Below are 26361 nucleotides of genomic sequence, written 5' to 3'. Positions count from 1 at the left end.
ATCAACTGGGCATGGACAGGCTGGACACAGTGGATCCACTGGGCACAGACAGGCTGGACATAGGGGATCCACTGAGCATAGACAGGGTGGACACACAGGACCCACTGGACATGGTGGGCGTGGGCATGTGGGACCTGCTGGACATGGACAGGATGGGCTAATGGCTCCCACTCCCTGGGCTGGCAGGTGAGAGCAGTTACTGGGACCCCCTCCTGTCCCCTCAGCTCCCCCAGCCCTCTGTGGGTGTCTGCAGGAGGAAAACTGCACCCTCAAGCCTCCACTTTGGGGGGATGGAGGGGAAAACCCCCAGAGCTGAGTGGGGCAGGGGATTAGGGCTGGAGCAGAGGGCAGCAGGGCTCAACATCACTGCACGGGGAGATCCATTCCCGTGGTGAGGCCTTTTGGGGAGGACATGTTTGCCCAAAGCTGCTGCCTGCATCCTGCCTGTGCCTGCCTGCACGTGGCCTGGCTTGCCAAGGCTGTGGCCACTGCAGGGGGAACAGTTTGCTGCTAGATCCCATTCCACTGAAACCCACACCATCCATCCCTTGTCCTCATGTCACTGCAGTACAGAGGGACCCCCCTCTCTGCTCCCCTTCTCAGCACCACCTCAGAACCCTTTGGTGTGACTAGGGTGGCACTTTGGCTTCACACGAGGCTGGCCAGGAGCCAAATGTGGGGTCCCCGACCAGTGCCTCCCCAGGAACTGGGACCACCATGAGAACCAGCACCCTCCTGAGAGATTTGGGCTCTCCCAGGGCTCAGGACTCTCTGCAGGGCAGGGGCAGAGTGGGACTGCAGTAGCTTTTGATGCCCATCGGTGCCAGGAGCACATGTCACCCGTACCCAGGCACGGGCGTCACCCGTTACCTCTGGGGTGGGGCGTTGGCACCCGGCATCACCCGTGTCCTGAATGGGATGGGGGTTTGTGCTGCTGGGGGGGCCCTGGGACTTGGAGGGAGCTTACTGGGAGGTACTGGGATGTCGTGGGGCCCTGGGCTGTACCTGCGTAAGCGTTTCGGGGGGGGGTCACCAGTGTTTATTTGAGTGTAGGGCGAGGCGATGACCAGCCGGTAATGATTAACTCTGGGCTGAGCCAGAGGATGAGGCCCCCCCTGTACGAGGTGCTGGGATACTCTGTGTCCCCTTTGTGCCTACCCCGTGCCCCTCAATAGGTCCTGGAGCCCGTGGCTCAGCCCAGGGAGCCAGGCAGATGCTGCTCCCACCCCTGCCCCAGAACACCCGGTTACTGTCCCATCCTGTGCCCCCACTCGAGGTTGGGTCCATCCAGGGCACAGGGACGCTGCCAGCGGTGCCCCCCCAAACCAGGGAAACGCGAGGTGCCCAACCTGGGGGGCTGATGCTGCTGGGACCCCATGGGCGCGGTGCCAAGTGGGGCAGAGCGACCCCCCCCTCCTTCCCTAGAGCCGGCAGCGGGGCGGGGCTTTCCCACCTGCTCCAGGTGCTCTATAAAGCTCTGGCCGCTGTCGAGCTGCCAGTTCCGGATCCCTGGATCGAGGCGTGTGCCACCAGCTAACGGGAGAGCAGCCACCGCCGAACCCGCGAGGCGCCGGGACCCCCCGGACCAGCCCCATGGCGTTTTCTGTCTTTTTGCTGCTTCTGCTGCTGGTGCTGCGCACAGGTGAGGGTTTGGGGGCAGCAGCGCCTCGAGTCAGAGGCAGCCAGGGCAGGTGGGGAGGTACCGGGGCAGGGATCCCTTCCAAAGTGGGGACATGGGGATACCGGAGTGGGTGGCATCCTAGCAGAGACATTGTCGCCTCTCCCGTTCGGTGCAGCGATCCCGGGCTGGTTGTGCTAAGGAAAGCCGGTACCTGGGGGCTTTACACGGCCCCTCTGCCGTGTCCAAAGGGCTCGGCCAAGGGCTGGGCTGCTGCGGGAGCAGGCGGAGCAGGCTGTGCCCGGGGCTCGCAGGTTGGAATGCAGGTGTGTCCCGCTAAGCAGCCGGACCCCGGGCTCTCCTCCAGTGCCGGCGGCTCCTGCAGCACCCGCTGGGAACCTGCCCGGGAGCTGCCTGTACTGGCTGCCAGCCAGGCCAGGCTGGTCTGGAGGGCACCCCAGCCTGTCACCCACAGCAAGGGTGGGATGTCTGAACCCCCAGCATGTCAGGGACACTCCAGAATGAACGGGTCTGGGCATGGCAGCTCCACCTGGACCCTTGGTGGTGCCACAAGTGTACAGCACAAGCCCCCATCGTGGGGGCTGTTGGCTCCTGGGGGTTGTGCTGCTTCCCACAGCGTCCAGCTGTTGTGGGTAAACTGGGCTGCAGCCACTGACATTGGGGTTTCCTGCAGGTACATGTGCCATGACCACCGAGACAACCATGGAGATGGAAACTACTGAAACAACCACCGTGGAGATGACCACAGAAACAACCACCCCCACCTCTATGATAAATATATTCCCCAAAATCACAAGGGACAGGCAGCCCAAAACTCCTGTCATCCCCTATGTCACCGTGTTCCCTGGCAGAAACAGCACGAACTTCCAAACTGGCAATTACTCCTCAGGCAACTCCACATCCAATGGCACTGTGGTGCCTGTCCCCAGCAGCCCAGCCATCCCCCATATCAATTCCACCTCAAACAGCAGCAGCTTGGCCCCTCAATTTGGCACCAACAGCAGCTCTGCCGCTCCCACCACCATGGGTGGCAGCACCAAAAGCAATGGGAGCACCAGTATTCAGGTTTTTCCCACCTGGATAACATCTGAGGGCAGCACAGCTCCCAGGGAGACCCCTACCCAGAATGTTCCCAATCCCAGTAAATCCACAGCCCAGCTGCCTGCTGCTGTCCAGCTGCTCGTCCATGTCCCGCTGTCCTTCCGCATCATCAACAGGAGTTTCAACCAGAGCCTGCGTGACCCGGCATCAGAGGAGTACAGGAGCCTGAGCCACACTGTGCTGACCATGGTGAGTCCCAGCCCCACCAGCACAGCCCCTGCTGGGAAGGATCCACCACACCTTGGGGCTTTCTGTGGGAGCACCCTGAGCATCCGTTCTGCCAGCAGCACCAGCCAGTTCTGCTGAAGGGAGGGAGGAAAAATGGGGTGTCTGTGGGGAGGTGGCCATGACCTCAATGCTTCCTTCCAGTTTGAACATGTTTTTGGCTGTGCTGGCTGCATGGGCACGCAGACCTACACCGGGTGCAGTGAGCTGCAGTACAGGTGAGCAGTGCTGGTGGGGCTGGGGGATTGTAGGGTATGTAGCCCCTCAGGGGGTAATCCAGGTGCTGATACCTCCTCCTGTGCAGCCCAGGCTCGGTGGCGGTCCAGTCCACTCTTGTGTTTGGGAATGGAAACGATGCTGTCACTCCTGATGCTGCTGAGCAGCGCCTGAGGAAGAGCCTGGACCAGAATGGCTTCATCATGGGGCTCCAGCTGGACAGCATCCAGAGTGAGAGGAGGCTCCAAGCAGAGGAGGGAGGGGGGATGGAGCCTGTGGAAAGCATTGCCCTGTCCTGGTTGGGGCTGTGATGGGCTTGGGGCTTGCAGCAGGAGGAGCTAGTGCACATTCCCAACACTGGGAAGGGCAAGTGGATCCCCTGCAGGAGTGCTCAGCCCCTGGTGTTCTGTCCCAGTTCTGCCTGTGGTGCAGACACAGCTCTGCTCCTTTCAGGCTCTGCAGTGGTGATATCCCCAGCTCCAGTGCCCATGGTCCCAGACTGGGCCATTGCTCTCTTGGTCCTGGTCAGCATCCTGCTGCTGTTGAGCCTCTTCACCTGTCTCCTCCTGATGGTGAGGCCTCATCCCCTCCCCACTCCTCACCTGCATTCTGTTGGTTGGTGCCCTGTCCCCACACCAGCCAAGCCCTGACCCCTTCTCTCTCTCCCCAAGTCCACCTGCACCTGCCGCCGGAAAAGCCGAGGGAAGCTGGACCTGCTGAGCCAAAAAGATTCCTACCACCCCATGGCTGAATACCTCCAGTACCAGAGCCACGGGCGCTACGTGTCCCCCAACAGCAAACCCAACCCCTACAGCCAGGTGAGAGCCCCACCCAGCCCTGGGGTCCCGGATCTGCGAGGACAGAGAGCAGGGGTGCATCCTCTGCGTTAATGGCTAACGGGGATGGGATGGCAGGGCAGGGCTGGTGTCCGGGGAGCTCGTCCCTCGCCGGGAGGTGAGTCTAACATTCACGCCTGGCTGGAGCAGCGCTCGCAGCGGATGCTGGCCAGACCCAGCCTGGCTCCAGGGAGCTCCCCGCCACCTTGGGCAGCCCCTCCTTGTGCCCCGCCCCAGCTTCGTCAAGGGGGGGCTCGCTGCCTGCCCACCCTGCTCCTTCTCCTGCTCTGCTGTGACCCTCAGGTCTCTTCCATCCTCTGCCACGGGTGGGGAGCAGGGCTGGAGCACTGCAGAGCTGATGGGAGGATGAGGGGATGATTCCTCAGCCAGCGCTCCTCATCCCGCATCAGCAGCTCCCAAACTGGAGCTGCAGGTGTGGCGCCGGGATCTGCCTGGAGGCGCACAGGGCTCTCCAAGGCGATCTGGGGCATCCCGTGCTCCCCCCACTCGGGGCTGTGGGCGGGGGCCGTGTCCAGCTGCTCTGGCTCCCTGCGAGCAGCTCACCCTGTGCAAATACCAGGGGCCTGGGTAAATATTTACCTTCGCACTCGCCGGGCCGGCTTATCGTGCGGGAACACGGCCGGGGCCACCGCGGCTCCTCCTGCGCACGGGGAGGGGAGGGCTCGGGGTGTCCGTGGGGGCCCCCAAGGTACCCACAGTGCTGCCCACCACCGTGGGAGGATGAATTTTTGGACGCCCATAGTGGCTGTGGAGAGGGTGCAGCTCTCCCTCTGCTGCCGCAGGTTGTGGGGGCTTATCCCAGTCCTGACACCCCCCTCACCTTTCTTCCCCCCCAAGGTGGCCGGCAGCAGCACCAAGAGACCCGGCACCTTCACCTACACCAACCCATCCGCCGGCTCCGACAATCTCTGAAAAGCGAGCTGCGAAGGAGGGCGGCAGCCCAGGGGAGGGGGCGACCGCAGCCCCCCACTCCCGGGGGAGCAGCAGCGGCCCCGGGCACATCCCCCCGGTGCTGCTCGGCCCCTCGCCATGGGCAGCGGGAGCCGGATGGTTCTGGAGCAGCCGGATTCGTGCACATGACAGAACTGGATGAACAAAAATCGGGGGGGAGGAGTGGGAGAGAGCATCCCGCACATCCCACGGTCCCCGCACTCGCTTGGCTTTTGTAACCCTGCTCCGTGCCGGGGGTGGAGGACTGGGTTGGTGCTCCCCCTGCCCTCACCCCCGGGGATTCAATGGCTCTTTTTTTTTTTGTGGTGTTATTTTATATAAATATCTCTATTTGCGGGGTGTTGGTGCCGGGCTTGGCTCGGCGGGGTGGCAGATCCTCGCCGGGACTGCAGGTCCTCGGCCGGGGTATATTTATCGCACTTAAAATAAAAAGGATGGGGGCAGCCGTGTGTCCCCAGGGCTGCGCCGTGGTGTGGCAGGGGGGAGCTTCTCTGGTTGTCACCCACCCAGGTGGCCTCAGCTTGGGTGGTGGCTCTCGTTTCCCATCCCAGGCAGTCCTGGGGTTGATTTTGGGGGCGTCACCGTGTCCCTGGTCCTTGCAGGTCTCTGGATGTGACACGTCCTGCCCGACTCCATCCCTCCCACCCCTCCCGCGCTCTCGGTTTCAGTTCACGATCGAGCGTGTCTCGTTTGATGCTCCCGCTTTTCCCCGCGGCTGCACAGGTGGAATGTGACGCTGCCAGCTGCACGTGTGTCACTGGGTGCACGCAGCGTGTCCTGCTCCCCTCCCCTCCCCTCCCCTCCCCTCCCCCTCCCCTGCCCTCCCCTCCCCTCCCCTCCCCTCCCCTCCCCTCCCCTCCCTATCCGGACTCCAAATGTTGAGTGAGCCCCAAAAATGTTCTGGAGACGGGAGGGGGGGGGGGTACTGGAAGAAGAGGCTGCGTGGTGGCACCAGGGCACAAACCTTGGGAACAGCCATCCCTGAAATACAGTGTTGGCCCCTTGGCAGCCCCAGTTTGAGCTGGGCACGTTCCTGGGCACTGGGAGTGTTTTGGCAACCGCTGAAAAGGCAGAAAAACAAGGAACCCAACCTTCCCCAAAGAAAGCCCATGTGGTCAGAGGAGTGGAGCCAATGCTTGGCTGGGGACAGCCCCAGGACCAGCCCAGCAGCAACCCACCCTCTGGGTGGGGCCCATGGCTGTGCCAGGGAACCCTGGCATGTGTTGGGGTGCAGGCAGGGGGCTGGGGGGTCTCTGGAGCACAGGGGGCTCCTTGGTGCCCTAAGGCTGCTGTGGGGGGTGGAGGGTGGGGGGCTCTGGCACAATGCAGCACCCCCCACCCCCAGATCTGTTCTGCCAATTGGGGATGGGGTCGTGTGCCTAGGACAGAGCACTTTAGGGGATGGGGTGTGCCTGGGACTGCTGCTTCCCTACTCAGCCCCCCCAGCCCAGGGCAGGGCCTGAGAATGAGAACAGGGGCCTGATTTGAAGGGCTGGGCCCTACAAAGAATTGCCTGTTTGTAAAGAGCTCAGCCCTGTGGCCCCCTCCCATTCCAGCTCAGGGGACAGGATCTCTTGGGAGATCTCCCTGCCCTGCCATGCAGAGTATTCAGGTGGAGGGTCCAGCTCTAAAACCCACTCTGAGATGCCTCCACACCTCTGGCTGGACTGGCCACCCTTGGGACTCCCCAGCCAGGCTGAAGAAGTTTGTTCAAAGAAAACAGGTAGAGCAGAGCACAGGTAGGACCTGACACGTCAGCAGTGCCTGGGCTGGGCAGAGTTGGCACCTGCAGGCCATGGCCCAAAGGACAGCCTGGCCCCATGGCCCCCAGCCCTGTGCATGCCTCTGGACAGCCTGATCTCATGGCCCCATGGCCAGCCCAGCACCACAGCCCTGTGATCCTACAGCCCTGTGACCCTACAGCCAAGCCACACCCTTGGCACCCTGACCCCATGCACAGCCCAGCCCCAAGACCCCCCTTCAGCAGGGAGGCTCCAGAAGAGTCTGGCATTGCAGTTTATTGTAGGAAACCATGAAAATACAACGTTTGTTGTAACAGAACTCAGGAGAAATGACAGCAGCTTGGACAGATCCTGGTGTGGCACTGCTGGCACAGCCCCCCTGGGGCTCCCTGGTGGGTCACATCCAGACCCTGCAGGCCCAGCCCACCCTGGCCAGGTGTGGTTTGGCACCAAGGAGTGTAACAGGAGCCAAGTGTGGCCCTGAGAGCACGTGCAGGGCTGGCCAGGCACATTGCTGCCCCAAGGACAGGGCAGAGCAGGTGGCACTGAGGTGCCCAGCAGCCCACGGGAGGGACCCAAGGCTGGCTGTGCCCAGGGGCTGTGCCTGGCTGCAGCCACATGATCCACGTTGAAAATGAGCCATTTTACAAAACATCTTCACACCTTGTTCCAGCCCAGCCTCCCCCCTGCCCTCTTCCCCACCCCAGCTGCCTCCCCCACCCCAACCAGCACCCAGCCTCTCCCCTCCACTGTCACCCCACTGTCACTTTACACCCCCCTCCCTGCACAGCCCCATCCCCTTCCCTGACCCATCTTTAGGGCTGACCCTCTGCCAGCCCTACCCACAACCCCGGGCTCAGCTGGAGCTAGGGGCAGGCAGATTAGGGTGAGAAGGGGACAGCAAAACTGTCCCTAATCCCCACCCATCCCACAAAACAAACACCTGGCCTGTTCCCAGTGCTGGCAGGACCGGGCTCACCCCTTCCCTGCCCTGCTCTGCTCCCTGACCACCCGTGTCCCCCTGGGGCAGCACGGGCAGGGCTCAGTCCAGCTTGGCAAAGTTCCCAATGGTCACTTTCCTCTCTTGCTTATTGGCCACCAGCTCCTGGAGGTGCAGAGCCCCACCTCCGATGAAACAGAAGGCGGGACAGACGGGCCCCGAGCAGTCCACGCCGCACTCCCAGAGCTCACGGAAGGACACAGCGTCGTAGAAACTCACCTTGCCCTGCTCATAGTCCAGGCAGATGCCGATGCGGGGGGGCAGGGGCACGGTGCAGCCGTTGGGGTCGCGGGAGGTGAGGGCTGAGCCGTGGGACAGCAGGATTTTGCCCATGCCGATGGTGAGGAAGGCGTAGGGAGGAGGTGCCTCCACTGTTGTGTCCTCTGCCCCGCTGTCGTGGCCGCTGTCGGGGTCATACCTGTGGGAAAAGGGACAGGTGAGTCCTGCTGATAATATCACAGGCTGGAGACCCCCCCCTCCCCAAAAAAACCTTATAAATATGATTGCCTAGCAAAAGATTTTGATATGGAAACCGTAAGTGAGGTTGAAATGAAAGCAGTTTTTGACTGAGTGGCTGGAGAGCAGCAATGCGGATGCCTGAAGATCTTTTCCCTTTGTTAAGATAATGCCCAAGAGCCAGCAGAGACCCTCTCCAGGCATGACAGGAAGGGTCCAAGATAAGGTTTAGAAAGTTGTAAAACATAGTAATGTAGCAATTCCTATATCATATATATATTGTATGTATAATGCATACAATATACAATATGTATACAACACATACAATTCAATATACAATACATACAATTCAATATACAATGCATATAATACAATACACAATGCATACAATATACATATACATACTATATATATATACATATACATACTATATATATACATACATTATACATAAATCTACATTGTATGTAAATGTTAGAGAATTTGTATCTTGTATGAGGTTGGTTAGTGGAAATTAGAATATTCAACATAGAAGAAGATTTATGGTGTCGTAAATGGGAAAATCACTCTCTTACTTCCCTCTGTTATATCTTAGAAGTCTTATCACCCCCCCCCCCCACTCTCTTTCTGCCCTGGCAGCTCCCAGCAGCACCCTTTGCAATAAACTCCAAACTTCAAAACACAGAGAACACCTGAATGTGTCCTGACCACCACCCACCCCCCTGTAAAGACAGAAAAATCCAAACACCACCCCCCCCCCCCACCACTCACCTGGGGCTCACCACATCCTGCGGCACTTGGAACCACTCCTGCAATTTGCTCTCCAACCCTACTCCCACCTTCACCAGGTAAGAGCTGGGATCCACACAACAAGCCCAGTAGCTCTTGCCCTGGGTGATGGCCACGTCGCCGATGACCAGGTCGATGGACAGGTGGCAGCTGGTCATCAGGCGCTCGGCCGCGAACAGCATGGGGATGCCGGGCACGCTGCGAACCGCCCGCTGGTCCTTGCTGATGGCCAGCCGGTCCCGGTTAAACCCCCAGCGGTTGTCCAGGAAGAAGTTGAGGACTGTAAAAGGGAGCAGAGGAGGAAGAAGTAGGAATGTCCCTTATATAGGTGTGATTGATTAGCAGAAGGTGTTAAGGATGTAGAAAATTGTAGGTGAGGTTGTTGCTCTAACGCTGGTTTTATTTCAATGTAGGTGATTGAAGATTTTCTCTCTTTAAAGGTCAACTCCCTTTGTACTTGTTGCAAAAACCCCCTTTGTTATCTCACTCCTCCAGGCTGTTCAGGAAGAAGTTGAGGACTATAGGGGAGCAGAGGAGGAAGAAATAGGAATGCCCCTATAGGTGTGATTGTTTAGCAAAAGCTGTTAAGGATGTAGAAAATTGTAGGTGAGGTTGTTGCTCTAACGCTGGTTTTATTTCAATGTGGATGACTGCATGTAAATGCTATAGGATTTGTATCTCGTATCAGATTGGTTAGTGGAAATTAGAATATTCAATATTATTGTATTGTAAACTATCTTACCTCACTTACTTTGCTCTTTCTTCCCACTCTCTTGCTCTTACACCCTCGGACACCCTCTCTCTTGTCCCTGCACCCCTCACCCTTGTTTTACCCCCTTTGTTATCTCACTCCTCCAGGCTGTTCAGGAAGAAGCTGAGGACTGTAAAGGGAGCAGAGGAGGAAGAAATAGGAATGCCCCTTATATAGGTGTGATTGCTTAGCAAAAGGTGTTAAGGATGTAGAAAATTGTAGGTGAGGTTGTTGCTCTAACGCTGGTTTTATTTCAACGTAGGTGATTGGAGGTTTTCTGTCTTTGAAGGTCAACTCCCTTTGTACTTGTTGCAAATATATCAGAGCCAGCAGAGACCCACTCCTGGCATGACAAGAGATAAGGTTTAGAGATAAGAAAGTAGTAAAACATGGTAATGTAGTGATTCCTATAGGCTGTATGTAAATGCTATAGGATTTGTATCTTGTATCAGATTGGTTAGTGGAAATTAGAATATTCAGTATTATTGTATTGTAAACGGGAAAATCACTCTCTTACCTCACTTACTTTGCTCTTTCTTCCCACTCTCTTGCTCTTACACCCTTGGACACCTTGCTCTTGTCCCTGCACCCCTCACCCTTGCTTTACCCCCTTTGTTATCTCACTCTGCATCTGGCAGCTCCCAGCCGAGCCCTTTTCATAATAAACTACAAACCTCAAGACCAGAATTAAACAAACCTACAGAAGAGGAGGGGTGACTAGGACAGCCCAGCAGAGTGCCCTGGCTCCATCCAAGCACCCACCCCCTCTCACCTGGCGCTGGTGGTGTGTGCAGGTAGATATCCTCGCTGTAATCCCCGAATCCCGCCTTGTTGTAACCCTTCACCCGCAGCACGTAGACGCTGTCGGTGTCCAGGTACTCGACGAGGGCGCAGGTTCCCCGCACCTCCTCCCTCCTCTGCCACAGCTTCAGCCCCTTGGTTTTGGCGTCGGTCTTGCGGAATTCCACCGTGTAGTGCCAGGCGGGCGGCGAGTGCTGCGGCAGCCGCCAGCACAGGAAGATCTGATCGTAGGTGTAGGTGCGCTGAGTGTCGATGACCGGAGCCTCGGGAGCTGCGAGGGGGGAAAAAAAAAAAGCAGCGGCCGGCATCAGGCAGCATCCCCCGCCCCCGTAGGCGGGGAGGCGGCCGGACGCAGGGGAGGGGATATTCCGGCATTCCGGACGGACGGACGGACGGACGGACAACCAGCAGAGTTCTAGAGGGGTCTGACTGCGGAGAGCGTGTGTCAGCACCGAGGAGAGCGAGAAGTCGGGGAGACAGAGGAGCTGCTGCTGTAAGAGGGGGGGGCTCCAGGGACCAGACAGGCCGAGTGCAAGTCAGGGAGGAGGGAGAGAGAAAGAGAGAGAAAGGAGGCAGTGGAAGAGGAGGAGGAGATGGGGATGGAGGGTGGTAGAAGGTACTGGCAGGAACAGAGGAAGGGTGGGAAGGAGAAATGAAGGTGGAAGAAAGGGAAGGAAAGGATGGGAATGGGGTAAGGAAGAGAAAGGAAACGGGATGAGGAGGGAGGTAGAAATGGGGTAAGGAAGAGAAAGGAAACAGGATGAGGAGGGAGGTAGAAATGGGGCAAGGAAGAGAAAGGAAACAGGATGAGGAGGGAGGTAGAAATGGGGCAAGGAAGAGAAAGGAAACAGGATGAGGAGGGAGGTAGAAATGGGGCAAGGAAGAGAAAGGAAACAGGATGAGGAGGGAGGTAGAAATGGGGAAAGGAAGAGAAAGGAAACAGGATGAGGAGGGAGGAAGAAATGGGGAAAGGAAGAGAAAGGAAACAGGTTGAGGAGGGAGGTAGAAATTGGGAAAGGAGAGGGATGGAAATGGCGAGAGGAAGAAATGGGATAAGAGTAGGATGGAAAGAGGATGAGAGGTAAGGAAAGGGTGGGAATGGGGCAAGGAAGAGAAAGGAAACAGGATGAGGAGGGAGGCAGAAATATGGCAAGGAGAGGGATGGAAATGGGGAGAGGAAGAAATGGGGTAAGAGTAGGATGGAAAAAGGATGAGAGGTAAGGAAAGGGTGGGAATGGGGCAAGGAAGAGAAAGGAAATGGGATGAGGAGGGAGGTAGAAATGGGGCAAGGATAGGGATGGAAATGGGGAGAGGAAGAGGATGGAAATGGGGTGAGAGTAGGATGGAAATATAGAAAGAAGGGAAATGGGGCAACAACAGGGCAAGGACAAGGTGGGAATGGGATGCAGAAGGGGAAAGAAGTGGGGTGAGCAGGACAGAAATGGGGCAAGGGGGAAAGAAATGGGGCAAAGAAAGGGATAGAAATGGGGAGAGGAAGAGGACAGAAATGGAGTGAGAGTAGGATGGAAATATAGAGAGAATGGAAATGGGGCAACAATTAGGCAAGGATAAGGTGGGAATGGGATGCAGAAATGGGTGAGCAGGACAGAAATGGGGCAAGGAGGCAGATGGGAATGGGACAAAGGGGGAAAAAATTGGGCAAAAAGAGGGATGGAAATGGGGAGAGGAAGAGGATGGAAATGGAGTGAGAGTGAGACAGAAATGGGGTGCAGACAAGAAGATAAATGGGGGAAGAATGTGGACATAAATGGAGTAAAAGGGGGACAGATGGGCAAGGAAGGAGATGGAAATGGGACAAGAGGAGGAAGAAAATTGAACAAGAGGAGGGGTGGAAATGGAGCAAGGAGAGAATGAAAATGGAGTGAGAATTGGGATGGAAATGTGGTGACACTAGGATGGAAATGGAAAATGGGGAAATGGAAAGGGGATGAGAAGAAAGTGGAAATAGGGCTAGGATGGGGTTGAAATGGGGCAAGGGAAAATGGAAATGGGATGAGGAGGGGGCATAAAACTGGGTGATGAATGGGACAGAAGTGAAGTGAGAATGGAACAGAAATGGAGTGAGGAAGGGGATGGAAATGGGGTGGCAGGGGGGAAGAAATGGAGCAAAGAGTGGGATGGAAATGGGATGAGAGGGGGATGGAAATGGGGTGAGAAGGGATAGAAATGGGACAAAGAAGAGAATGGAAACAAGGTAAGAGGGGATGGAAATGGGGTGAGAGGGAGAAGAAATGGGGCAATAAAAGGGATGGAAATGGAACAAGGAATGGGATGGAAATAGGGTGAGGGGGATAGGAATGGGGTGAAACGGGGTTGAAATGGGGCGAGGAAGGTGATGGAAATGGAGCAAGAAGTGGGAAAGAAATGGGGTGAGAGGGAATTGAAATGGGGCAAGGATGGGGATGGAAACAACAAGAGGGCACAGAAATGGGTCAAGGAAGGGGATGGAAACAGAGCAAGAAGTGGGATGGAAATGGGGTGAGAAGGGGTTGAAATGGGTCAAGGAAAGGGATGGAAACAACAAGAGGGCACAGAAATGGGGCAAGGAAGAGAATGGAAACAAGGCGAGAGGGGATGGAAATGGGGTGAGAAGGGGAAGAAATGGGGCAAGGAAATGGATGGAAACGGAACAAGGAATGGGACCGAAATGGAGCGAGAGGGGGGTGGAAATGGGGCGAGGATGGGGACGGAAATGTGGCGAGAGGGGGTGGGAGGGCAGGAGGAGCAGATGGAGGAGGAGAAGGAGGAGGCAGAGCCACCGGCTGGCAGGACGGGGATGGAGGGATGGGATCGGGATGGAGGGATGGGATCGGGATGGAGGGATGGGAAGAGAGAGCGGGGCCGGCTCTGGGGCAGGGGTGTGACTTGCCTCAGTTACTTCGGTGACGCCTGCCTCGGCAGCGGCTGCAGCCTATAAACAAAGAGAGGTAGAAGCAGGTCTGAAACGTGTCGCCAGCGGGGCCGGCAGGGCCACGCGGCTCCTGCCCTGCGGGAGAGCGCCCGCCCTGGCAGCGGGGCAGCTCCGTACTCACCCTCCGCACTCCTGCTGCCCTCACCTGGCACCCTGGCCCTGCCTGCCTGGATGCCCCCTGGCACAGGGAAGGGGAGGGATATTTCTGAGGGGTCCCTGACCGGGGAGGGAGGGGCACCGGCAGATCGGCGAGCGCGGCGCGGGCTGCGCCTCGGCACGGGGCACAGCCGGTGCCCGGGTCCCGCTGCCTTTACCTCGGATGAAAGCCAGGTCAGTGAGCAGCTTCAGCTCCCTGCTGACATCCAGCTGGAAGTGGCTGAAGGAGGCGTTGGCTGCGGGACGGAAGCTCTGCAGCGAATCGGTGGCCCTGAGGATCCTGCAGCACAGGAGGGCGGGGGGATGTCACGGTGTCACCTCGGGCACCGCCAAAGTCCCGACGCCCCCAGGCTGCCTCCTGTACCTGTTGTGCAGCTGCTTGGCAGCCTGGACAAAGCAGGGGTGGTCAGTCTCCTTCAGCACCTCCTGGGCATAGCCCACCATGCCTGAGTTCTCCAGCATGGCCTGGTGCTCACGGATCTGGCCGTGCAGGCTGGCCAGCCTCTCCTGCTGGCACTCCTCAATGGCCTGAAGCAGCGTGGCCCTTTTCTCCTCCAGCATGGAACACAGCCCCTGGATCAGCTGGGACACCTCTTCCTTGGCCTGTGAGCCGTTCACCTGCCGGGCACAGACATGGCAAAGTGTGTGGCACGTCCTGGGGCTGCCTAGGGACAGCTCAGGGACAGATGGGCACCCTCTGCCTTTACCTCTGTGTGCTTCACTGTCTCCTCCAGCTCAGCAATCTGGGTCTGCACCGTGTCCTGGCTGCTCAGGATGTAGGCGAGGCTCTTCGTCAGCTTCTCCTGCAGGAAGGTGATGAGATGTCACGCCAGCAGCCCCTGCCCCACACCCTCCATCTGCACTGGGGGCTCTGTGGTGCCCCAAATTCCCCACAGAGCCCCAGCCCAGCCCCAGAAACCCTTACCCTGAGGGCCTGGTAGGCGCTGAGCACTGGGGTGATCTTGTGGCTGGTGTGGGTGCGGCGCACGCGGCAGAGCTGGCACACCAGCCTCTGGCAGGTCTTGCAGTAGTGAGTCACCTCCTCCTTGTGCTCTGGGCACATCAGCCCCTGCACAGACACAGGGGGGCTCAATGGGGCTCTGCAACCCCCTCCATCCCTGCAGAGTCCCAGCCTTGCACCCCAGATCTTAGAATCATGGAAGGGTTGGGGTTGGGACTTAAAAGATCATCTTGTTCCAACCTGAGGGACATCCTCAACTGGACCCCATTACTCAGAGCCCCACCTTGGCCTTGAACACTTCCAGGGATGTGGCATCCACTCCTTATACAAACAACTTGTTCCAGTACCACACCACCCTCACTGTAAGAATGTTTCTCCTAATATCTAACCTAAACTTACTCTCTGTCAATTTGAACCCATTGCCCTTTGTCCTGTCATTCCAGGCTCTTGTAAACAGTCTCACCCCATCCTTCCAAAAATTCCCTTCAGACACTAGAAGACCACAATTCAGTAACCCCAAAATTTCTCTTCTCCAGGCTGAACAACCCTAATTCTCTCTTAATCCCCCAGCAGAGCAGGAGGAGCCACGAGGAGAGATCATACCTTGGGGCGAAAGGTGAGGGTGGGGGGCGTGGGCTCATGCTGGGCTTTCTGTGTACCCCAGGGGTGGTAAAGCTTGAAGCACTCATTGCAGAAGCTGGATTTGCACTCTGTGCAGCCTTTGGTGGCCTCCAGCTGTGGGGGCTTGCAGAACTGGCACATGATGGCCGCGCTGATGTTGATGGTTTGCCGGTAGCGCTCCACCACCCGCTCCAGGGTCAGGTTACGGAAGAGGCTGCCCAGACCCCGCTCACCCAGGTCCACGTCCCTCTGGCAGGCAGGGCAGGGGAAGCTGATGGTCTGGGGGTGCACAGCACCCCGCTTGCGCCCTGGGTAGGTGCCAAAGCCTGTGGGAGGGAGGCAGGGAGGGGGTCAGCAGGGTACAAAGCACCAAAGTGGCTCAGTCCTCCTGTGGGGGAGTCCAGGGTGCTGTCCCCATGCCCACCTACCAACCCTTCCAGTTGTCCCTGTTCCCAACAATTCCAGCCATTCCTGTCCTCTCCAGCCATCCTCATCCACTCTGTTCCTATTCCCTCTGCCATCCCCTCCAGCCATCCTCATCCCCTCTGTTACTCCTATTTCCTCTGCCATCCCCTCCAGCCATCCTCATCCCCTCTGTTACTCCTATCCCCTCTGCCATCCCCTCCAGCCATCCTCATCCTGTTGTTCTATTCCCTCTGCCATCCCCTCCAGCCATCCTCATCCTGTTGCTCCTATCCCCTCTACCATCCCCTCCAGCCATCCTCATCCACTCTGTTCCTATTCCCTCTGCCATCCCCTCCAGCCATCCTCATCCCCTCTGTTGCTCCTACTCCCTCTGCCATCCCCTCCAGCCATCCTCATCCCCTCTGCTGTCCCCATCTCCTCCAACCATTTCCAACCCCTCCAACCATCCATTCCTGTCCCCTCCAGCTGTCCCCAAGCCCTCCAGCCATCTCTGCCCCCATCCCCTAAGCCACCCCTTGTTGCCCCATCCCTTCTGCCAGCCCCTCCAGCCCCACCTGACTTGAGGAGCCGGTCGAGCCGATCGGGTTTGGGGACAGCCCTGCGTCCCAGGCGGGGGCTGCGGGTGGAGGGGGTGGCTGCAGGTGAGGTGGGCTCAGAGGTGGGGTCACAGTACAGGTGGCCATTCTGCAGCAGCACCTCGCTGGCACACACGTGGCACACGTTGTGGGTGCAGGGCAGTGCCAGGGGTTGCTTGTACATCTCCTTGCACACTGGGCACACCAGCTCCCGCTCCATGTTCTTCATGCTGGTCTGCGGAGAGAGCGGGAGTGTCACCTGCCTGTGGCACAACAGGGCTGGGAACAGCACCAGGGACAGGATCAGAATCAGGGCTGGGACTATCACTAGGGCCAGGACCAGCACCTGGGCTAGTATCAGCATCAGGGTAGGATCAGTACCAGGATTATGGCTGGGACCAGCACCAGGGCTTGGAATCAGCATCAGGACAGGGATCAGGATTGGTACTGGGATCCAGGCTGGGATGGAGACAAGGACTGGGACAATCATCAGGGCAATGATGAGGCCTAGGGCCAGCAACAGGGACAGGATGAGGACAAACAACAGGACCAGCACCAGGATGAGGATCAGGGCTACAGCTGGGATGGGGAATGGAGCTGAGGTCAGCAGGCCAGGGGCCAGGACCAGGGTCAGTGTCAGGACCAGCACTGGGATAGGGGTGGGGACTGGGACCAGCATCATGGCCAGGATCAGGCCTGGGAGCAGCATGGTCCAGCACCTGGATCAAGCCACAACTGGGGCCACACCAGGACCAGGACTGGGGCCAGACTGGCACCAGGACCAGCATCATGGCCAGTATCAGGCCTGGACCAGCAGCATGGTCAGAATCAGGACCAGCACTGGGATCAGAACCTGGATGGAACTCAGGCCTGGCATAAGGATGGAATTGGAGCTGGGTGCAGAGCAGGGCCAGGATCAGGACTGACAGTGGAATGTGGACCAGGGCCACCAATAGGATCAGCACCAGGATGGGGCCCAGGGCTGGGATGAAGATGGTGGCTGGGATGGGAATGAGGACCAGCACTGGGAATAGTGCCAGGATGGAGCCCGGGGCTGGAATGAGGATGGGAACTGGGATGGGTGCTGAGATTGGACCAGGATGGAGATGGGGGCTGGGATCAGGACTGGACCCAAAGCAGAACCCGGACTGGGACCAGCGCCAGCACCGGGCTGGCCACCAAGATCGGGGCCGGGATGGGGCCGCCCCCTCTGCACCCGGTGCTCCCGGCACGGTGTGCGGGGTCCCGCTGCATCTCCCCGAGCATCTCTGCGGTGATTCGGGGTGCGGGTCCGCTACCCGCCCACCCTCAAGGGCATCGCCCTTCCCCCCCGGTCCCCGCCGCGTTGCCACGGCGACCCGGTCCCGGAGGACCCCCGTCCGCCCCCCGCCGCCACCGCGGCCGCTCACGCTGATGCGGACGAGCGCGTCCATGATGGAAGTGAAGGTCTGCAGGTCCTCGCCCTCGGCCATGGCTCCGGTGCCCAGCGCCGTGCCTGCGGCGGCGGCGGCAGCAGCGGCGGCCGCGATCGCCCCGGTGTGTTGCAGGGAGCGGCGGAGCCGGGGGAAGGGCGGGGGGCTGCGGCGCGCATGCTCGGCGGCGCCCGCCCCGCCGGCACCGGAGGGCGGTGGAAGCACCGGAGGGGCGGCACCGGTGTGGGGGGTGGTGAGGTTCGGCGCGGGGATGCTCTGGCCGCGCTCTCGCCCATCCCCTCACGGGGAGCGGCGTCGGGGGTTGGCTGCGGGCGGGATGAGCATGACACTGGTACCGGCGGTGGTGCCGGGGGTGGTTCCGCGGTCGGTACCGGGACCGGTGCTGGATGTTGGCGGGGGGTCCCCTCCCCGCGCTGTTCCCGTCCCCTCCGCCAGAGGGCGCGCCGGACGCCGCGCACCTGCAGTACCGCTCCCGGCCACCCGGGGGCGCGCGCGCGGGGAGGGGCGGGGCGCGCCCGCGCACGCGCAGTGACTCAGTGCCGGCGCTGCTGCCGTGTCCCCGCTGCGCGCATGCGCAGAACGGCGGCACCGGGAACGGGCTGAGGGCACCATGGGTACGGGGGAACCGAACGGGGGAAAAAACGGGGAAAAGGGATGGTAATGGGAATACCGGGGGCACAAAGGAGCAACGGAGGTAATGGGGGTAACGGGAAAGGAGGGGAATTAGGGGTACCGGGAAGGAGGGGAATGGAGATGTAACAGCGGAGAGCGGTACGGGGGGCACGGGGATAACGGTATGAGGGGTACCGGGAATGGAGGTGATACAGGCAGAACGGTACCGGGGGCACGGGGATAACGAGGCGGGAGCGTTAACCAGAGAGGCGGAATGGGTGGGCTCAGACCCCGGTCCTGCTCCCGGTACCGGTACCGAGCCCGGTACCGGTACCGAGCCCGGTCCCGTGTCCCAGCCGTAGGTACGGGCACATCGCTGGCGCTGTCATCGCTGCTGTCGCTGCTGCTGTTCGCCGGGATGCAGATGTACAGCCGGCAGCTGGCCTCCACCGAGTGGCTGACCATCCAGGGAGGGCTGCTGGGCTCTGCGCTCTTCGTCTGCTCCCTCACCGTATCCAAAAATGAGCCCTTTGCTCCCTCGGGGGCTTCTGGGGGTCATCAAGGGGCTGCTCGCAGCTGTTTGGGAGGGGATGGTGGGGCAGTGGGATCAGGGGGGGGTGGGGGAGCAGGGATAGAGGTCGGGGTGAGGCTGGAGCTGAGGGGATGGGAACAGGCTTGGGAGGATAGCAGGATGCTGTTCTGTCCCTTAACCCCACAACCAGGCATTCAACAATCTGGAGAATCTCATCTTTGGGAAGGGTTTCCAGGCCAAGATATTCCCTGAGAGTAAGTGTTGTGGGAGCCCAGGGGGTTCTTCAGCCCTGTTCTGCAGCTGTGGCAGCTCCCCTTGAGCTTTTCCTGAGCCTGTGGGAAATTTATGCTGCCCCCTCAATCACAGTGTCTCCTGCTTCTTCACAGTCCTCACCTGCCTCTTGCTGGCCCTGTTTGCCTCTGGCCTCATCCACCGGGTCTGTGTGACCACCTGGTATGTCCAGAGCTGTCCTGGAGGGTGGGGAGTGACCACAGGGGCAAATGAGGGTGACACTTGGGAGGGGGGCCCAGGACTGCAGCACAGTGGGATCCAAGGGAAAGTGTTGGTTTAGGAATGGCAGGGGAGTGGTGTTGGGGTGACCCTGACGTGTTCATGCCCCCAGCAACTGAGCAGCCTCTTCCCTTTTGCCCTCATAGCCTCATTTTCTCCATGGTGGGTCTCTACTACATCAACAAGATCTCCTCCACTCTGTACCAGTCCACAGCACCCGTCGCTGCTCCTGCCAAGGCTGTTGGCAAGGGCAGGAAGAGAAATTGATGTCCTGCTGCCCCTTCCTGGGGCAGCCCCCTTCCTGTGGCCGATCCAGGACTCCCCCCTGCCCAATAAAGCCATTTCTTTGTAGCTTCTTGTCCCCTCTGCCAGCTGCTGTCCCAGTTCCTGGCCCTGCTGCGTTCTGGTGAGCCTGGGTTAAGTTCTGGGTTGCCCAGGGAAGCTGGGGTTGGTCAAGGAAAGAAGATGTGGTGGTGGCATCTTGTCTGCCCATACCTGCAAGGGAGGAAGATCCCAACAGAGCCAGGATTGGAGCAGACTCTGGGCAAGGGGGGCTGTGGGGGTCCCAGCAGCTCAAGGCTCCAGCTCCACCTGCCACCAAACCGCTGTGCTGGCACAGCTCAAGCTCCTGAATTTGGCGGGACTCACAGATTCATTTGCTCTCCGCAGGACACCGGGGTCACCGGTGGGTCACCGGGCTGCCCGGGTTGGGGAGGGGGGGATGGGAACGGCACTGTTCCCGCAGCCGTGGGAGGGCGGGCGGGACTCGCTCCCACGCCGGGCCCCTGGCACCTCTCCTGCCGGACGTGGAGGAAACCAGATGCTTCCTGCGGGTCGCGGCCGACAAACCCGGCGCTTCCTGCGGCACCGGGAGCGGGGCCGGACCCGAGGTTCCCGGTGGCGCCGCGCTCACCGCCTCCAGAGGCGCCAGCGGGCGCTGCTCCATGGAACTACAATTCCCAGCAGCCCGCGCGCGTCGCGCTGCCGTTACGTCATCGCAGCGCCGCGCGCGGGGAGCGGGACCAGCACCGGGACCGAGCCAGTGGGGGTGGGGTCGGTTCTGTGCCCGGTTTTATGAGGGGCTCGATCCGGCGGGTGGAAGCCCAGAGGCCGTTTTGAGCTGTGCTGTTTTCCTCTCATGGTTCTCCCACTCCCCATCTCCCCTCAGGCCGCCATGACCAAGCTGGCGCAGTGGCTGTGCGGGCTCGCCCTGCTGGGCTCGGCTTGGGCCGCGCTGGCTTTGGCCCCGCCGGGGCTGCAGCCGCCGGCCCCGCTCCGCCAGGGCGCTGCTACCGCTGCCCGTCCTACCTGCTGGTGGCTTTTCGGCTGCTACTCTCCCTGGCTACCGTGGGCTACCGAGTGGCCAACCTTCAATGGAATGCGAGGAGGCGGCGGCCGAGCTGCAGGAGCACATCAAGGCGGCGCGGGCAGACCTGAGGCGGCGGGGGGCTGCGCCCTCGAATCCCAATAAAACCCCGCTGCCCGTGCTGTTCTGTGACCAAGGTTCTGTTCAGGGACTCGGGGAAGGGGTTGTGGGTATTGCTGGAAGCCCCTCGGGGGAATCTCAGTGATGTGCGAGGAGGGTTTGGGGTTTTCTGTCTCTGTGCAGGTCCAGTTTTCCCACCACACCCGGTTCTGTCCCTCATTGAGCTCTCTGGAACTTGGTACTGGAGTGGGATGTGGGACAGAGCCGTGCCCTGGAGCCCAAGCACATTCCTGGCTCGGATGTGGTTCACCCCAGCGGGTGAAACACAGAAATCCCCCAGTAATTGCACAAAAAAAAGGCAGAAAAACTTCTAATATCTGCCCCAAAACCCAGTGAGTGTCCACGGACTTTAAAGGAAAAACTGGAAAATGGGTGGGCAAATTCCTGGAGGAAATACGACTTAAATGGCACAAAAATGGCCCAAAAACTCCTGGAGCAGGTGGGAAGAGGGAGGGGTGGGGGGCTCTGTCTGGGTCCCCCCATCTCTGCTCTCTGACCCTGTGTGCAAAAACCTGCTGCCCTCCTGTAGCCAAAGGACTTTGGGATTTTAATTAGCAGCTGTGCATCCTCTGCAGAAAGGAGCAGTTGGAGAGGGAGGGAGGGACTCGGGTTAATTAGCAGGAGCAGCTAATTAGCTGGTTTCCTGAGCAGCAAAAAGCTGGTGGGAGCAGGGTGGGAAGTTCCCAGCACTGACTGCACAGGGGGTGGTTGGGGGTTGACATTGCCTTGGATTTGGCCAAGGCTTTGGCAGGGTCAGGATCACAGCACAAAGACAACAATGCTTTGGGGGCTACTGACAGCCTTCTGGGGGCTACTCACAGCTAAGCAAGGACTCCTTGTGATTATTAAAAGGGGCTACATCCATCCATCCAGTGGCTACTTGTGGTCATGCAGGGGCTACTCATGACTCTCCAGGCAATCCCCTCCCCATCCTGGGGCTACTTGTAGCCATGAGGGGGGCTATTGAGAGCCAACAAATGGCCATCAGGGGTTACTGACAGTCCTCTGTGAGCTACTCAGGACCATCAGGGGCTACTTGTGGTCATCTAGGGGCTACTCACAGCTGTCTGTGAGCTACCCATGAAGTTGTGCAGGCTACTCATGGCCATTCTAGGGGCTACTCACTGCATTCTAGGGGCTACTCACGGCCTTCTAGTGGCTACTTATGGTCATCCAGGTGTTACTCAGGCCAATCCAGAGCCTCTACTCCCAGCCCATGTGGCAGCAGCTCCTCCCTGCCTGGAAACATCCGGGAGTTGGCACAAGGGGCCACGTCACGGCCGCTCCCGGCACGGGACAGCCGGAGCGACCGGTTGGCAGCCGAGGTGTGTCAGGGGAGAAAGCTGCCCTTGATGAGGCTGTGGGGCTGTGCTGGGAGAAGCTACAGGGAGTTCTGTCAAGACAGAGCTTGTCTTGCTTCCCTTGGCACCGTGCTTTGTTCCTCTGTATAGATTTTTCCAGGTTGTGTGTGAGCTGCATCCTTCAGCGGTGTCATCTGGTTGGAGTTTGGGATGAGGTTTCTCACTCCTGGGGGTATCCTGCATCTTTCTGCAAGGCTCTGCTGTCTGCTGGGTGATTTGGCCTCTCATGTCTCTCCACCAGCCCAATATCTTCATTCCAGATCTCTGTTAATTGGTTAATTGACATAGAGTTGATGTTTGATCTGGGTCTGCTCGATCCATGGGGGTTTAGAAAGGATTTTCATTGATTCCCAGTTTCCCTGGCATGGTGGCTGCCCTGTCAGTTCCACAGATTTTTTTTACCCCCTTGATGTGATGGGTGGCTCCTGTAGCTCAAGGGGATCAGAGCAGTGCTCTCTTCCCTGGGATCCCAACACCAAATGAGGGTTTGTCAGAGCCCAGGGTGTGTCAGGAGGAGCCCCCACCTCAAATAGCCCCTTTATGGCCATAAGCAGCCCCTGGTTGGCCACAAGGAGCTCCCAAAACAGCTGTAGGGCCAACAGCTCTACCATCCTCTGCAGCAGCACCTGGAGGGAGGTACATGAAGCAGGCACTGGGAAGTCTCTGATTTATTAAAAGGCACTTGAATCCATACAAAAGTGACACGTGGAACCCTGAAAGCCCCATCCTAGTGCCAGGCAGGGCCATGGGCACAGAAAACTCTCCTCCCACCCTGAGATTTGAGGGGCTTAGGGCACCCCAAACACATTGCTGAGAGCTCCAGGGGCTTTTTCTGAAGGATGCAAGGCTGGAGGTCCTTCCTGGTGTCCCACTGGGAGTGACAGCACTTGGGGCTCAGCAGTGGGGCCAGCCCAGGCTAGATTTGGGGTGCTCCTCAGGGCACCTCTCAGGCAGGCAAGGGGCTGTAGGGCTTGTCCTGCTCTGGTCTGTACCTCTGGAAGAGCCAGAACCGTATGAGGCTGGTGACAATCCCTGGCACATTGGGGACCTGCAGGAGAACATGGAGGGAAGAGTGGATGTACCCCTCCCCCTGTGGTGCTGGGGGAGGTTTATTGGCCTCATCCCAGCTAATTAATTAAAATCAATAGTCATCATGCTGAGCCTTGTGACCCTTGGCTGGGTGACACACTGAACAGGGCCAGCCCCAAGCCAAGTGCTCAGCTGAGCCATGAGAGGGGAATGGGGTGGAACGGGATAGGATTGAGTGGAATGGGATGGGGACAGAACAGAATGGGACAGGATAAGGTGGGGTGGGATGGGATTGAATGGAGAAGGGTGGGATGTGGATGAAGCAGGCCAGGGTGGGATGGGATGGGATGGGATGGGATGGGATGGGATGGGATGGGATGGGATGGGATAGCACCCCTTGGCATTCCACCACCCCAACCCACTGTGATGTAGGGATCATGGAGCTGCAGGCCATAGAGTGTCCAGCTGCTGGAGGCCACAAGGGTGGTGACAGTCAGGGGGAAGGACAGGCACCGTGTCGACTTGCTCCGGATCACCTTGGCCTGCAGGAACAAATGTCAGGCAGAGCCCAGGCTGGCAAACCCCAGCTCTGCTGAACCCCACACACCAGATCAGCCAGTGGTGAGAGGTACATGGTGATGGTGAAGACACTGCAGAAGAGCCCCAGGCGTGTCAGTCGCATCCCTGTGTCAACCAGGTTGGTGAAGTAGCCATAACCAGTGACCACCACAGCCAGGAGCAGCAGGATCTGCAGCAGCACAGGGCGCTGGGAGGGACAGCAGGGGGACATCAGGGTGAGGATCCCCCATCCTCCCCATCACCCCAGGCCCCTGCCTCACCTTGGCAGGGCTGTAGTAAAGATACACCAGGATGTAGAGGGTCTGTAGAGTTGCCCCGATGGCGTTGACAGTGATCACTGTCCCGTCCCCCTTCAGGCAGCCATAGCCCAACCAGCTCAGATTGCTGCAGGGATATGGCACAGGCACTTGGCTACAGCCTGGGGATCCCCCTGCCCCTCAAATGTCTGTGACTCCCATCCCCAGGGCCCAACCCCGCTGTACTTGGCATCAGTGGTGAGGAAGGGCAGGAATTGGATGTTCTCCACACTCTTGGTCGCCAACATCTGGCGCAGGTCAGACCTGGGGAAAGCAGAGGGTAGTGGTCTCCTGAGTGGCTGGCAGTGCTGGGGTGGGGGGCTCCAACAGGCACTGCACCCCTTCACTCTCATTCCCCTGAACCCCCCAAATGGGAATCATCCATCCCCATCACACCCCAAATCCCCCTGCACCACCCATCCATGGTCCACTGCACCCCCAAACTGGGCCTAGTGCCCTCCCCATTGCACCCCCAAACTGGGCCTGATGCCCTCCCCACTGCACCCCAAACTGGGCCTGGTGCCCTCCCTATTGCACCCCCAAACTGGGCCTGGTGCCCTTCCCATTACACCCCCAAACTGGGCCTGATGCTCTCTCCACTGCACCCCCAAACTGGGCCTGGTGCCCTCCCCACTGCACCCCCAAACTGGGCCTGGTGCCCTCCCCACTGCACCCCAAAACTGGGCCTGGTTCCCTCCCCATTGCACCCTCAAACTGGGCCTGATGTCCTCCCCATTGCACCCCTAAACTGGGCCTGGTGCCCTTCCCATTACACCCCCCTTATGGTCCTCACTCCACCCCCCAAACTGGGCCTGATGCTCTCCCCACTGCACCCCCAAACTGGGCCTGATGCCCTCCCCACTGCACCCCCAAATTGGGCCTGATGCCCTCCCCATTTCACCCCCTTATGGTCCCCACTGCACCCCCAAACTGGGCCTGATGCTCTCCCCACTGCACCCCCAAATGCCCCTCCATGGCCTCCACTGCAGCCCCCAAAATTCCTCTGGTGCCTTCACTATTCCACCCCCAACCCTCCCACCAAGCCCCACACTGCACCCCAAAACCAGCCCTAATGTCCTGATTGCACCCACGGCTCCCCCTACACCCCCAAATCCCTCATCACACCCCAAAACCAATCGCTGGCTCTCCCATCGCCCCCAACCCTCACGCCCCCCCCCCTCGCGGCCCCGTCCGCGCTCCCCATCGCCCGCGGCCGCCGCCGATCGCTCACAGCCCGGTGGCGAACATAGCCAGCGTGCGGCCAAGCAGAGGCCGGCGAGCACCGGACAGCACCATGCCGGACACCGGGAGCGGCGGCGGCAGCGGGGCGGGGCGGCACGCACTACCGGGGAGGAGCGGCGGGGATCCGGCTGCGAGCGGGGGGAGCACCGGCGGCACCGCGCTCCGTTCGGTTTGCAGCCCTTAATTTCATGTATTGAATGCTCTCCTTCAGGTCTGGGGGTTCTCAGTTTTTGGGGGTCTCATGTGCTGGTGTCCCCAGAGTAAAGCACATGGGGGGTCCAGGTTACACGCCCCTGTGACTCCAGTTTGTCACCGCTGCCTCTTCCAGGAGTCACACATTCCTGTGATAGTAATTCCCCAAATCCTGCATGCCTGGCATCCACATTTCCACAGACTTCAAGTCCGAGCAGGGGGAGTAGCACCGGGGTTGATTTTGAGGGGTGAAGTGCAGGGTGCACCCCCTAATCTCATGTATTAAATGCCCCCTTTCAGGTCTGGGGGTCCCCACTTTTAGGGGTCTCATGTGCTGGTGTCCCCAAAGTAAAGCACAAGTTTATACAGCCCGGGGGGTTACAGACCCCTGTGACCCCAGCTTCTTACCCCCCCTCATTCTTGTGACAATTCCCCAAATCCTGCATGCCTGGAATCCATGGGTTTCAAGTCCCTGTGACCCCACTGTCCCACGGTGCCCCAAATACCCTGGGGAGGATCACTCATCCCTATGACTTCAAGATCACAACTGTCCACAATCCTCTGTCTCTAGGGACCCCCACATTTGAGTGTTATGCATCCCCAAAATCTCACCCCTCCAGGACTCTCAATTCCAGGGGCCTCAAATCCCTGACACCCCATCTCCCACATCCCTGGGGTCACCCCAAGTGCAGCCAGGCTGAATCCTCTACCCAGCCCCGGGAGTTTTGGCTCAGGCCCCTCCTCACCACAAGGATTTGTCCCAGGAGCTGCTGTCCCCCACCTGGAATCTCACTCCACCGCTGGGGGAGGGGGCCCCTACCCTCAGGGGAGGCCTTTGTGTCACCAGATAAAGCCGGCGACAGTGCCAGCCACTGTGGCACTTGGCCACT

General features: G+C 59.3%; 5 protein-coding genes across 6 annotated transcripts; 3 read left to right on the top strand and 2 right to left on the bottom strand.

Annotated features, from left to right (window-relative positions):
- Positions 1-1480: 1480 nt before the first annotated feature.
- Positions 1481-5365, top strand: MUC1 (mucin 1, cell surface associated). The gene is made up of 7 exons (XM_079329430.1): positions 1481-1642; positions 2313-2929; positions 3110-3183; positions 3270-3412; positions 3635-3753; positions 3853-3999; positions 4876-5365. The coding sequence occupies exons 1-7, from the start codon at positions 1594-1596 to the stop codon at positions 4948-4950; spliced, it is 1224 nt and encodes a 407-aa protein (XP_079185556.1). The 5' UTR covers positions 1481-1593; the 3' UTR covers positions 4951-5365.
- A 1629-nt stretch (positions 5366-6994) lies between these two features.
- Positions 6995-17975, bottom strand: TRIM46 (tripartite motif containing 46). Of its 2 annotated transcripts, none has more exons than XM_079329519.1 (10): positions 17609-17975; positions 16179-16429; positions 15181-15524; positions 14542-14685; positions 14324-14419; positions 13981-14234; positions 13775-13896; positions 10500-10799; positions 8959-9256; positions 6995-8149 (listed from the first exon to the last, which is right to left on the bottom strand). In XM_079329519.1, the coding sequence occupies exons 1-10, from the start codon at positions 17905-17907 to the stop codon at positions 7774-7776; spliced, it is 2484 nt and encodes an 827-aa protein (XP_079185645.1). In that variant the 5' UTR covers positions 17908-17975; the 3' UTR covers positions 6995-7773. The 2 variants fall into 2 exon arrangements, with proteins under 2 accessions (XP_079185645.1, XP_079185646.1); XM_079329520.1 differs by having other exon boundaries at positions 16179-16434; positions 17609-17790.
- Positions 17976-18197: 222 nt separating this feature from the next.
- Positions 18198-19637, top strand: KRTCAP2 (keratinocyte associated protein 2). Its single transcript, XM_079329538.1, has 5 exons — positions 18198-18246; positions 18601-18755; positions 18967-19030; positions 19163-19229; positions 19433-19637. The coding sequence occupies exons 1-5, from the start codon at positions 18243-18245 to the stop codon at positions 19551-19553; spliced, it is 411 nt and encodes a 136-aa protein (XP_079185664.1). The 5' UTR covers positions 18198-18242; the 3' UTR covers positions 19554-19637.
- A 799-nt stretch (positions 19638-20436) lies between these two features.
- DPM3 (dolichyl-phosphate mannosyltransferase subunit 3, regulatory) lies at positions 20437-20857 on the top strand (the record flags this gene model as incomplete). Its single annotated transcript, XM_079329512.1, is given in 3 exon segments — positions 20437-20568; positions 20571-20660; positions 20663-20857. Coding segments are annotated over 3 exon segments (393 nt in total). The 5' UTR covers positions 20437-20460.
- A 2126-nt stretch (positions 20858-22983) lies between these two features.
- On the bottom strand, positions 22984-25370 carry SLC50A1 (solute carrier family 50 member 1). Its single transcript, XM_079329526.1, has 6 exons — positions 25269-25370; positions 24224-24301; positions 24002-24125; positions 23770-23928; positions 23585-23704; positions 22984-23181 (listed from the first exon to the last, which is right to left on the bottom strand). Exons 1-6 carry the CDS (start codon positions 25331-25333, stop codon positions 23080-23082), a joined length of 648 nt encoding a protein of 215 aa, XP_079185652.1. The 5' UTR covers positions 25334-25370; the 3' UTR covers positions 22984-23079.
- Positions 25371-26361: the final 991 nt, after the last annotated feature.

Source organism: Erithacus rubecula, assembly GCF_903797595.1.
Source record: "Erithacus rubecula genome assembly, chromosome: 33".
Taxonomy (NCBI): domain Eukaryota; kingdom Metazoa; phylum Chordata; class Aves; order Passeriformes; family Muscicapidae; genus Erithacus; species Erithacus rubecula.
Note: the sequence above shows the minus strand (reverse complement) of the source record. Positions and strands in the feature narration are given on the sequence as shown.